This window comes from Staurois parvus, unplaced genomic scaffold (assembly GCF_062004578.1).
Source record: "Staurois parvus isolate SC_StPar_1 unplaced genomic scaffold, SC_StPar_1.0 ptg000151l, whole genome shotgun sequence".
Lineage (NCBI taxonomy): Eukaryota > Metazoa > Chordata > Amphibia > Anura > Ranidae > Staurois > Staurois parvus.
Genome location: NW_028317947.1, coordinates 6,229,094 through 6,242,336, shown reverse-complemented (window position 1 = coordinate 6,242,336; position 13,243 = coordinate 6,229,094). Strand labels below are relative to the sequence as shown.

The following is a 13,243-nucleotide window of genomic DNA, read 5'->3' as shown; positions in this document are numbered from 1 at the left end:
TTGTTTTTAAAGCAGAACACCAGACAAACATAAGACGTAAGTGAATTCAAAAAGAAAGTAAAAAATAGCTGTTGCTGAAAAAATCCAGTGATTTCCCCTGCAGTTCTTTTTTCTTCTGCTAGATGTGCCCAGTCAGAGGGCCAGCCATCATTCAATTCACTTCCTCTCAGCCAAGGTTGTCCTGGAACCTCCCTAGCCTGTGACTGGACAGTGAAAGGAGAAGCAGCACACTGATGAGCTCCTCTCTGTTGCCCTGCTTTCTCTTAGTATGCTCCTTATCAGCACATAACCGATTGGCTGGGCTGCTTGTGCTCCTATTTCCTCCATTTCTCCAGCCCTGCTGTAAAGTAATACTAGGTCTAATTCAGATTGTTATTCTTGTATTAAAAACAATACACTCCAGGAAAAGTACAAATCCTCCCTTGTGGTGATACTGCCCCCCCCCCACTGCAAGGGTTAAATGTGCATTTAGGTCTAGGGAACCAGTAAAATCACTTTTACTTAACTGGTCCCCACTCCACTGGTAGATGGGCTCTGCATCAATCTTGATGACATCATTAGCACCAGACCACCAGAGCATAGGACAGAATGTAAATGAACACTGCAAGGGAGCAATTTCCCTTTCCCTGAAGTTCATCTTTAATAATGTATTAGTGATTACAGATAGGGCTGTCACCTCATCCCTTTAAACCAAACACATTAATTGCACAGGTTCTGTGGCTGATGAAGATGGTAAATAAACTCACTTAGTGCCTTATTTGCATTAAATTAGCCTCAGAACCTGTGCAATTAATATGTGTTTGCTTTTAAAGGGATGAGGTGGCAACCCTAATTACAGAGCTGCATTAACATTCAATTAAACTTGCTATTAGGCAGTCGTAGACACAGCCATTGCGTTTTTCTTCTTTTTAAAATGTTAGTTGTCTGGCTGTCATATTCACCCAAAATACCTTGAAACTGATTTGGAACAATGATGTAGACAAGAACTTATGGCTTTATATTTTACTTTCTAATATGTATACTTTTTCCTGGTCATTAACTAGTTTAATAAGAGTCAGACAATTATCATTTCCAGATGGCACCTTCTATAATTTTTCCAACATGTTTGCTATAAAAGGCACCATGACCATAAAGCAAGAAAAAATTATTTTAAAAATGTATTAAAAAAAGTTAAAGCAGTAAGCAGGTACTCCTCTACTTCACTAGGACAGTAATGTATTTAGATTATTCAAATTGTAAAGGCTATCAGTCTTATTAGAGATGGGAACTTATCTCTGCTTTAGTAAATGTTAACCAAGGACCTTCTGAACCCTAATGGGTTCTGGAACTCTATATCCTCTGATTTGACCTGATGCATTGCTGGGTTGGGGAGATAGGGCTCCAGTTCCCCATGGACGCAAAGGCTGTGCAGGTGAGTGATCACCAGCCACTATAATAGCTCCTGTTGAGTTTCTTTACTAAATGATTGGCTTTCTTTACTAAACTAGACCAGAAACTATTTGTTCCACAGTGAGCCAGGCCTTGTGCTCTAGGTCTGTGTGGAAGTGCTATCACAGCGGCTGTCTATGCACAGTTTGAGTCACAGACTGCAGCCCAGGTTCAGGATGTGGTAATTGCCTTGGTGTGGCAGCTATGAGTTCTCAGCAGGCTGCAAGTACATTTCTATTATGTCCAGGGAGTGGTTGCCGGTTAAGGCGCTAGAGTTTTGTGGGTTTTTTTCTAGTTGAGGAAACCTGGTTGGATTTACATAGTCATGTTCTGGTTTTTATATATGTTGTGTCTTTACCGAAAATAAACCCTTGTATTAGGTGCTTAGTGTGAACATCTAACCAGTGTGTATTTTTGGGATGGCACCAATATTTGTACACACTACACAGGAAGAACACAAAAAGAATAGAGGCAAAAGAAATGTCATACCTATTATATTATGGAGTATTTACAGTAAGAAAATAAAGTAGCATTCTTAGGTGAATCTCATTTATTTTTAAAGGATAACTAAACCCAAGAAGGAAAATGCATTATATTGCATCTTACAGTCCTTACAGTGGTTGCATTTATTTTTCCAGTCTAAGAATACAGAAAATATCTTGCCAGAAATGCAGCTTCCCTCTCACTTCCTGTGAGCAACATCAAAGAATATCTCCTTTTCTAGCTTTCTTAATTCTGTAAGCTACCAATTGTCCTGACCCCCCCCCCCCCCACACACACACACACATAATAGAGATGAGAAGATATAGACATGTTCACATATTTGTAGCCCATATCAGGAGAACAGCCTAGGGTGACCACCATGGCTCTTTAACCACTTCCCATCCAGCCCATGTACATAAATGGCCGGACGGGAGCAGTGCAGGAGCAGATGGCCGTTTATAAACGTCCTCCCGCATTCCTGGGAGTGCACGGCACCGTGATCCGGTGCCCACTGTGTCCTCCGGACACAGCGGAACACTGATCGCTGTACGGGACCTCTGCGTGAGGTCCCGATCATGTGATCACTGATTGGCCAATCAGTGATCACATGAATAGTAGTAAGCAAGATGTCACTTGCTGACATCATTGCTTACTACTAGTGAAATCTGTGAATGATCACTGAGGTCACATGGTACAAGGCTATTCACAACAGCCTTGTACCATGTGACAAGCTGTGACCAATCACAGCTCTCACAGTATTTCTCAATGGCTGCAAGAATGCAGCCAGAGAGGAGGAGAAATGATTGCTTTTACAGCCTTTATGGGTGTAAAAGCAATCAGTGTAAAAAAATCTTCATCACCCCCCACAAGTACTACTGTACTGCTAGGGTGACAGTATGTTAAAAAAAAACAAATAATAATATAAAAATGTAAAAAACATTTTTGAAAAATTATAATTTTTGGTTATAAACTAATTTGGGTTATTTTTTTTTCACTAAAAAGATAGCTGAATACATTTTGGCCAAGATTTATGAAGAAAGATTATTTATTTACAAAATTTTTAAGAAAAACACTTTTTTAAAAATTTTTTGGACTTTTTCATTTATATAGCAAAAAAATTTAAATCCCAGTGGTGAATAAATACCACCAAAATAAAGTTTTATCTGTCTCAAAAAAATGCTAAAAAAGTCATATGGGTACAGTGTTGCATGACCGCGCAATTGTCATTCAAAGTGTGATAGTACTGAAAGCTGAAAATTTACCTGGACAGGAAGGGGGTGAAAGTGTCCGGACTTGAAGTGGTTAAGCCTGGTACACATGGACCGAATATCGACCAGTTCAACAGAAACTAGCCGGCATTCCGCCCATGTGTACAACAGCCTGTCCAGCGTCTGTAGAACGGGCATGCTAGAAAAACATCTGCCAATTGGTTGAAAGTGCTCACCAGTGTTTTCTGGCGGGGGGCAGTCCCCTTGTCAAAACACAGAGATTTTTCTGTACTAACATTGCACAGTTAGTACAGAGACCTCGCGAGTGCCTCATTTTTACCTTTCAGCCCACTGGGCCTAACAAAAAAAAACAACTCATAGAGTGTACCAAGCATAACAGTGGAGGATATATGTAGCCACCCAGGGACAGGAAGTGTGATATTTGCAGGATTACTTGCAAAATAGAGCTAATAGGGTTGAAAAAGAAAACTAATGCAGCCATCCCAATGACTAGTAATCTGCAATATAGTACATGTTTGATTTTGGGCTTAGATACACTTTAGGCCATATGTGCAACTGATGGGGCCACTATTAACGTGAATTTACTGCTTTGCCTTGCGTGTAAAAAGGCACACCAAAACTTTCACATATCAGCGAGTGCATTGTTCATAATGAGTCAGCCAACTTATTGAGGTTAATTTACTAAAGGAGGAGAGAATGTTGATTTTGCAAATGTAGGTTCACATAGTTTAGTAAATGAGGTGAAAATGTGTTCGCTTTGAAAAGCCAATCGCGTATAATTTAAATTTGGAAATCAGGATTTTTTTCTGGCACGTCTGGATGATTAAAGTGAGCAAAGTTTCACATTTTTACTAATCCAGGTGAACATTCACTTTGGAAAATAAAAATGATCTACTCCTTTGATAATCCCACTCTATAGGCTTGCAATATGAGAAGAGGCAGTTAAGCAAAACCATTGTGTACAACTGCAAAGTAGGAAGCAGAGCCTGCATATGTAATGAGCAAATATACGTAGATGCCCATATGTACATATACAGTATCATTACATATATAAAACCATACACAGAAACAAGTTCAAACATGAACAAACCAATATCATTTACTTCCAGTTGATTTCTTTTACATGCACAACTAAAGAACAATTTAAAAGACTGTACAATGTGATGTTGCTACTTTATGACGATTTCAATACTAATAAAAACTCTTGGATTAAAAAAAAAAAAATCTTACATTGCATTAAAAATAAACCTGAGAGAATTACTGAAGCTGCTGTTACTGGCCCAAAGTGTTAGATGCCCAGCTTCCATGCTAATGCAATTGCTTCAGTGCTTTCTGGTCTAATAACAGCGAATATGTAAGTAGTTAGTAAAGCCAGAACTTCTATACTGCTGCTGTAACTGGGTTAGTAAGTCAGAAAACATTGAGGTATTTTTATCAACATGACAGCCATGCAACTATGTTTTTTTTAGATGGTCAGAATTGATAAGCTTTGTATTTCTTTAAAAATGATATTAAAACCTCAGTTTTTAAAGCACTTGAAGCAATGGATTTAATTACTTACTGAATATAATTTATTCTCTATTTTTTGATCCTTGCCTATGCTCCTGTTTAAGATGGTGACTGCTACCCCAGGTTCCCTGTTTAAAGGTGGCTCCTCTTCTTGCTGCATTCTATGGAGCCACCCTTGCACGCAGGGACTAGAGTTGTGTCACCCTACACTGTGTGAATCAATAGAAACGCATACCCCTGGAGCCTAGGATGGCTAGGCACTCCCCTGCTTCTCCCTCTTCCTCTTCACTTGCTTTCCCAAACTAACAGAGTGGCTGGAGACTGCATTGTCCACAGTTAACTTTTTCCTGTGTATATCATAAGTTCAGGGAAAGAGCAATGAGAAAGCAGGAACCAGCAGCATTGAAAGTTGTAAACTGCAAAGGCTGGGGTAAGATTTTAACAAGTAGTTTACTGGGAAATGTTTTATTTACTTGTGTTCAATTTGTCAAGCTAAAAATTGTTGAAGATTGGATACTTCTTTAAACATACAGTTGTGTTCAAAATAATAGCAGTCATACATCACTAACCTGATCAATCACTGTTTTTGGTAGAAATTATATTTCTACATGGCAAATAATTTACTAGCAGGTGTAGTAGAGTAATAGAAATCCAACAGACCCAACAGTCATGACATGCCTGCTGCTGATTCTGTGTAATTGAATCACTAATTGAAAGGGGCATGTTCAAAATAATAGCAGTGTGGAGTTCTATTAGTGAGGTCATTCATTCTTTGAAAAACAGGTGGCAATTATTGCCCTTATTTAAGGAAGGAAGGCAGCAAATGTTGTACATGCTGGTTACAGTGCATTTCTCTCTGAAATTCTGAGGAAAATGGGTCGTTCCAGACATTGTCCAGAAGAACAGCGTACCTTGATTAAAAAGTTGATTGGAGAGGGGAAAACATATAAAGAAGTGCAGAAAATGATAGGCTGCTCAGCTAAAATGATTGCAAATGCTTTAAAATGGCAACCAAATCCTGAAAGACGTGAAAGAAAGCGAAAAACTACCATTCGAATGGATAGAAGAATAGCCAAAATGGCAAGGACTCAGCCAACAATCAGCTCCAGGAAGATCAAAGAAGGTGTAAAGTTCCCTGTGAGTACTGTTACAATTAGAAGACGCCTATGTGAAGCCAAGCTATCTGCAAGAAGCCCCCTCAAAGTCCCACTGTTGAAAAAAAGACGTGCCAAAGAGGTTACAATTTGCCAAAGAGCACATTGACTGGCCTAAAGAGAAATGGCGCAACATTTTGTGGACTGATGAAAGTAAGATTGTTCTTTTTGGGTCTAGTGGCCGGAGACCGTTTGTCAGACGACTCCCAAACACCGAATTCAAGCCACAGTACACTGTGAAGACAGTGAAGCATGGTGGTGCAAGCATCATGATATGGAGATGTTTCTCATACTACGGTGTTGGGCCTATTTATCGCATACCAGGGATCAGGGATCAGTTTGAATACATCAGAATACTTGAAGAGGTCATGCTGCCTTATGCTGAAGAGGAAATGCCCTTGAAATGGGTGTTCCAACAAGACAACGACCCCAAACACACCAGTAAACGTGCAACATCTTGGTTCCAGACCAACAAGATTGACGTTATGGAGTGGCCAACCCAATCCCCAGATCTTAATCCAATAGAAAACTTGTGGGGTAACATCAAAAATGCAGTTTCTGAGGCAAAACCAAGAAATAGAGAAGAACTGTGGAATGTAGTCCAATCATCCTGGGCTGGAATACCTGTTCACAGGTGCCAGAAGTTGGTTGACTCCATGCAACACAGATGTACAGCAGTTCTCAGAAACAGTGCGACTACAACCAAATATTCATTAAGTGATTCAAAGGAAAGCAAAATCTTCAAACATTTTTCAGTTTATATAGTGAACGTTTGAGTTTGTAAAGAAGAATACAAACACTGCTATTTTTTTTGAACAGTCTAATATTCACTTTTCTTCAATTTGTTTAGAGGAACAACACAAATTTGATATATTTTTCTTCATGTTTTGATTTGGAATAGAATGTGTAGTGTTCCCAATGCATTTGTGTGTATGGAAATAAAAGCTATTAGAAGGATTTTGAGCTTTATTCACTTTTTTCAACACACTGCCATTATTTTGAACACAACTGTATGTTCCCTTTGGAAGGATGTGACATTTACAGAACATGTCTATGCAAAGTCTGGCTCTGCATATCTGGCCAAAGTGGTCAGATTATAAGCGCTCTCTCTGCTTGGGAGTAGTTTAAAATGTAACTAAAGTCCTAGCTCAATGTGAAAAATTGCTGTCAGTGACATTATTTGGCAAAGGGTTGATAGTCTTTTTTTGCTAAACTTTCATTCATGCTTATAGAAATTTTTTTCTCTGCACTTAGGGCTCATGTACACTGCAGCTGATAAATTCACTTTTAAGAGCTGTTCAGCAGCTCCTGAACTCTCCCTAATGTTTTCCTATGTGTCCATGTACACATCTTCATTTACAGTCGTTTACAGGCATTTTTTTGAACTCAGGAAACTTGCATTCAGCAGTCGATTTTATCAGCGTTTCAAACGCTAAATGCAGCAAATCGTGTTTATAAGCGTTTGAATTTTTTATTAACTCTTCCAGTTCCCGATGCTGTCCGAAGTTTTTTTTCATCATGAAAAATGCAGGCAAAGCATTTTCAAGGTACTCAGATGGACAAAACACTGAACACAGGATGTTCCTACCAAGCTTGTCACACATTGTAATGGCCAATTCACACCTCAGACCTCTCCCACCCTTGGAAACAAAAGATATGTTAATGACCATTCACATCTCAAATTCCTCATGAAGACCCCCTGCCAGGTGACCTTAATGACTCCCTCCACCAGACACCTTTCCCACCCTTGGAAACAAAAGAAATGTTAATGAGCAACTCCCACCTAAGCTAATCTCAACACACACTGCTACCACTGCTTCTACTCTCTGTATTTCTCTGAAACAGTCTGAAATAGTTATTAATGTACCACTTTTCAGTGCATTCTGGGCATTTGGGAGGTTCTCCTGTGCTTATCTTTAAAAAACTCTTCTAAACGCAAACGTACATAAACGCGTTATGCAAACGTGGCTAAACCAACATTTTTTAACCTACGTTTTCCAGCAGTCAGTTTCCATCGTTCAGAAGTGTCCCGTGTACATGAAACCTTACTGTGCGGACTACATTCTGGCTCATCATTGGCCAAGAATAGAGCTGGGTACTGTCAAGGTCCTACCTTTTCCCAGAGGTTATGTTACTCCATGTGCTGGCATCCATCCTGGATTTCTGCAGAGCATGGTGGGAATCCTTTATGCCTTCAGGTCTCTGAGGTCCATCCCCCAGAGGGGTGTGGCTGATTACATATAAGCCTGTGGTCCGCACATGCTCTTTGCACTTGTGTCTTGGTGTTGCTGTGACTCTCCTGGAATCTGACTCGGCTTGTGACTCGACCATTCTTTGTATTCTCCTTTGATCTGACCCTCCGTTGCTGAACCCGGCCCGTGACCTGTGATTCTCGTCTGCTGTCCTGTACCGTTTTGTCCCGTTGTTGTCGACCTGGCCCGCCCGACTACTCTATTGTCCTTTCCACCAGCTACACGCCATTGGCGGCGGCCATTACCGCAACTGGGGTGTCTCAGGGGCCGCGACCTGGTTCCTGGCTGCGTCAAGTCCATCCCCACCATCAGGGGCCCTGGTGAAGGGCAGCCTGGGACTTAGACTCCGCGCCCTGAGGGACTTCGGTCTGTGGGTGGTGGTTGTCGTCAGTTAGTGCGTTACATTGTTAATAGGCCTGCCTCTCCATTCCAGCATTCCTGTCCTGACAGGTACTGGGGATGATGTAACTTCAAAGTTACATCATCAGTGCCTGTCGAGTGGCCAAAGATGAGCATCGGCAGAACAACCTCCAGACGTTGGATCTGTCACTGCAGAAGGCAGTAAGTGTCCCAATTGTGCAATTATGCTTTGCATACTTGGTGAGAGCTCACCCCCACACAGTGGAATTCATTCTGCTTTACATCCCAGTCCATACTTTACATTTGTATGCAAGTGTCTTTCCAAAAGAATCAGCTGTAGACTAACTCTGTGGAGCTGAGATAACTTGCAGTCTGCTCTCTGTATCTCTGCTAATGCAGAGTTTCCTTTAAGGTAAGATTAGCGTACATACAAAATGGGTTACAGGTATACAGGTTTGTGTGCATTTTTAGTTTCTTTTGCTTCCTCTATAATCTAGAAAGCTGGAACTTACTGTACTTTGCCTTTAAAATGCATCACATGAATACAGAAATGACAACACTGAGTTGGTTATAACATGTTTTTAGGCCCCATGTACACGGGACACTTCTGAACGATGGAAACTGACTGCTGGAAAACGTAGGTTAAAAAACATCTGTTTAGCCGTGTTTGCATAACGCGTTTATGCGCATTTGCGTTTACAAGCGTTTTGTAAAGATAAGCACAGGAGAACCTTCCCAATGCCCAGAATGCACTGAAAAGTGGTAAATTGTTAACTATTTCAGACTGTTTCAGAGAAATACACACAGTAGAAGGAGACAGAGCAGTATGCGTTGAGATAATTAGGTGTGAGTTGCTCATTAACATTTCTTTTTGTTTCCAAGGGTGGGAAAGGTGTCTGGTGGAGGGAGTCATTAAGGTCACCTGGCAGGGGGTCTTCATGAGGAATTTGAGGTGTGAATGGGCATAAACATATCTTTTGTTTCCAAGGGTGGGAAAGGTGTCTGGTGGAGTGAGTCATTAAGGTCACCTGGCAGGGGGTCTGCGTGAGGAATTTGGTAGGCACATCCTGTGTTCAGTGTTTTGTCCATCTGAGTACATTGAAAATTCTTTGCATGCATTTTTCCTGATGAAAAAAGGCTCTGGACAGCATAGGGAACTGGAAGAGTTAAAACAAATTTTCAGACGCAAATGCTTATAAATGCGATTTGACGCATTTACAAGCATTTTGCGTTTGATATCGCCTGCTAAATGCAAGTTTTCTGCCTTCAAAAAAAACAACTGTAAACTCAAATGCCTGTAAATGACGGTAAACGACGATGTGTACATGGACACATAGGAAAACATTAGGGTGAGTTCAGGGGCTGCTGTAAAAAAAACTGAACAGCTTCTAAATGTGAGTTTATCAGCTGCAGTGTACATGAGCTCTTAGAGGACACTTTATAAATTTAATTTAAACAGTTTTTTATATAGCTTCCTAGGTACGGAGATAATTAAAAGGGAAGTCCCGTACGAGCAAGGTGATACACTGACAGGAAGACTCAATGAACTACTACAGCGCCATGGTTTTTAAAAATTTCGACAGCTAGCAGGGGTGGAGTGGGCGCCGATCCTTTCATAACATGTTACATGTTACACTCTGAATATGGGTGTAACATGCTATGAAAGGTGAATCTATCCTTTTAACAAGTATGCATACCTACCAGGGCCATTATGAGGTATCTCACTCTTTCTGTGGGATCTTCTTCATCTTGGAAACAGGAGATGTGTCAACAGCAATGACAATTGATTTGTGTTGAACAGGAATGTTGGAAAACTTTTCTTAATCAGCAACTGTAGCTAAATAACCGCAACCTCTGATCAGTGTATTCTGACAGTGGAGGTGTCTTGCTGTAGAATACAATGGAAGCAGATACAAAGATAACACCTCCTGCGCTCTAGGACTCAAACCAGGGGGGAGGAATCGAGGAACCTCAAAACAATTCCACCAGAACATGGAAGGTTGGGCAGCTCTACAACAAGGCTGGGGAAGCCCAACTGATACTGTGAAGTGAAGCAAAAAAGTGCGCACCAATCTTGCGCATTACCTTAGTAATTTTGTGATTTTGTAAAGTAAAATATATATACTCACAAACAAGGAAGTAAAACAAGCATTACAGATCCTCAAAGGAACTAGGGAGTATAGAGCCAGTGTGAGTCACGTCACAAGGGTAGACTCTCAAAGTGAGGCTGACGCGTTTCAAAGGGGGACCCTTCTCCATCAGCGTTCCTTTGAAGATCTGTAATGTTTGTTTTACTTCCTTGTTTGTGAGTGTATATATATATTTTATTTAATAAAATTTCAGAATTACTGAGGTAATGCACAAGGTTGGTGTGCTCTTTCTTTTTGCTTCACTTCACAGTAGAATACAATGGCACAGGGAGGGAGGTGTCCTCCATTCACTTTGCTTGTGTGGATAGGGAAATCCTTTGTTATGTTTTTTTTCAATCAGCGCACTGACCGATTGAAAAAGAACGATCCATCTATGGCCAGCCTTCCCTAGTAGGTTGGCTTTGGTGCTATGAGCCCAACTAAGTTCATCTTGGTATGTGTGTCTCAGTGCAAGCCATAACTGTTAGCCAAAAACTAACTTTAAAGTAGAATAACTAATTTTAAGAATGCTTCCTCCCCTCTCCTAGCACCTATACTATTTAACTGTAAAAAAAAAAGATGTATATACTTACCTATTTTCAACCCTCTCCAGTGTGGTCACATGATCCCCTATATCAGCCAGCAGTGGCTACAGGGGAATGGAGTGAGTGCCCAACAAGGGCTGTGAAGCTAGGAGTGATGATGTCATCCATAGGCTTCCCATGGTGCAGGCATTGTTAGCAGTCCCTCGTCTCCTCTGCAGCTGACACGGGAGTCGGATTATGTGACCGGACTGGATCAGGATGAAAGTAGGTAAGTATATACATCTTTTTTACATAAGTTAGTCAGTATAGGCAATGGGGGGGGACATTTGTAGGACAAGTTAGGCTTTACCTTTAAACTAATTTTTAAAATGGGCCCTTCACACTTAACCTAAACATATTAGTTTACATTGAACATTACATGACTCTACCCCACTCACTGAAATTGCGTGCTTTTTCAATACAAAAACCCCACAGACCCATGCTGAAATCTTAGCACTAAAAACAAACTATTCACTCTCTCTTACTTCTCTGTGCCCCCCCCTCTCTCTCTGCCCATCTCATTCTATGTCTTTAATTTCTTTGGAAAAATATCACATTTGTACACTTGACAAAAAATATACATTGTTTATTGATTCTGTCTCTGATTTCTGTTGTCAGTGGACATGGTGAAGGTGAAAAATGAATCCATGGAATCATCGCAAGCACCTCCAGAACACCCTGAAGGCATTGATCTTACTTATGGCTACGGCTCAGAACCCTATAAAAGCATCCAGCTGGAAAGACACAGCTCTTCATATGACCTCAATAGACCTAGTCTAGGAAAACTATACTGTGACATCTGTGGACTGGCCTGCAACAGCCTCAATGTTTTACTGGTGCATAAAAGAAGCCACACAGGTAGGGATCTTTCCGTGATCAGCTGACCAAATAAATATGTGCTTCTTCAAACTACCTAGTTACAGATGCATTGCAAAAAGTTGTTGAGACTGTAAATCATGTATTTTAAAAAGGAGTTCCTAGAATTATATTTGAAAAGGACCATGGTCCAAGATACATCTCTCCTAAAAATGAGACCAGAGGTCAACTTTAACATCAGCTTCGTGGTTCGGGTCTTGCTATTTTCTGAATGTAATTAGTCTCAGTCTATGTGGCCACAATTTGCAGCAACTAATTCCATTCAGAAAATGGAAAAGACTGGAAGTAGACAGTGTATGAGCTGAAGCACTGAGCTAGCGGTTCCAGTACACTTCATTCCCAGTTTTAGGAGAATTGTATTTGTGAAAGGGCAGCAGCAACACTTTACACTCAACACCCACTATTTTTTTAAAATCGAATTCTTGGAGCTCTCCTTTAAGCATAATGTCAGGCAAACCGCTAAATACAAAGTTCAAATTCATATATATGTTTTTTTCTCATCCATTGAGGCACACAGGAAGACTTTCATCTTCTTGTTATACTGACACCTACAAGAGAATTGGATACTGGCAATCAAAAAAAACTGAAAGCCAGCCAAAGATAACCCCTTCTATTACCAGCATGTCTCAGTTTTTTGCAAGTTGGACATTCTTTCTAAAGTTGTGCTGTGTAAAAGACTAATATTATTTTTAACCTCTTTCTAACCTTTCTGCACAGTTGATGGAGCTGGTCTCTCAGATTGCAGATATCCAGCATGGCCATCCTTGTCCTGGCTTTAAAGTGCTTTATCTGGATGGACATTATGGCGTTAGTCTAAACGATACCCTTGGAGACTGAGTCATTGTGCGTTTTAGAGGCTCTGCTATTGTAAAAGTTAGCCACGGAGCTCTGAAGGTGGACTAGTCAGGAGAGCTACTTTTAAAGTGGTTGTAAAGCCTGAAGGCTTTTTACCTTCAAGCATTCTATGCATCAGAGAAGCCTGATATTTTGGTTGTCATCCTGAAGCTTCAGTTAATTTGGCTGCGTTTTTTAACATTGGATCATCCTGTTGGAGGGTCATCCAATCTGGATTCAGTTAGACAATACCAGAGCTGAGGCATGCTTCAATCATTAGGAAGGAACCAGAAGTCTCACCACAGCAGGAAATGTAAATTGGATCCTGTCTTAGGCAGAATTCCACATTCCAGCCTATTCTGGCTTTGCATAGGGACAAAGTGTTGTTGAGGCCTAAAATTGCCT

At 40.6% G+C, this 13,243-nt stretch overlaps 1 protein-coding gene across 1 annotated transcript in view; it reads left to right on the top strand.

Annotated features, from left to right (window-relative positions):
• The window catches only part of IKZF3 (IKAROS family zinc finger 3), an 89,822-nt gene that overhangs the window by 22,029 nt on the left and 54,550 nt on the right, over nucleotides 1–13,243 (top strand). The window contains exon 5 of the mRNA XM_089674697.1: nucleotides 11,747–11,986. Within this exon, the coding sequence (XP_089530823.1) occupies nucleotides 11,747–11,986 (240 nt within the window). The remainder of the gene's footprint in view (nucleotides 1–11,746; nucleotides 11,987–13,243) is intronic.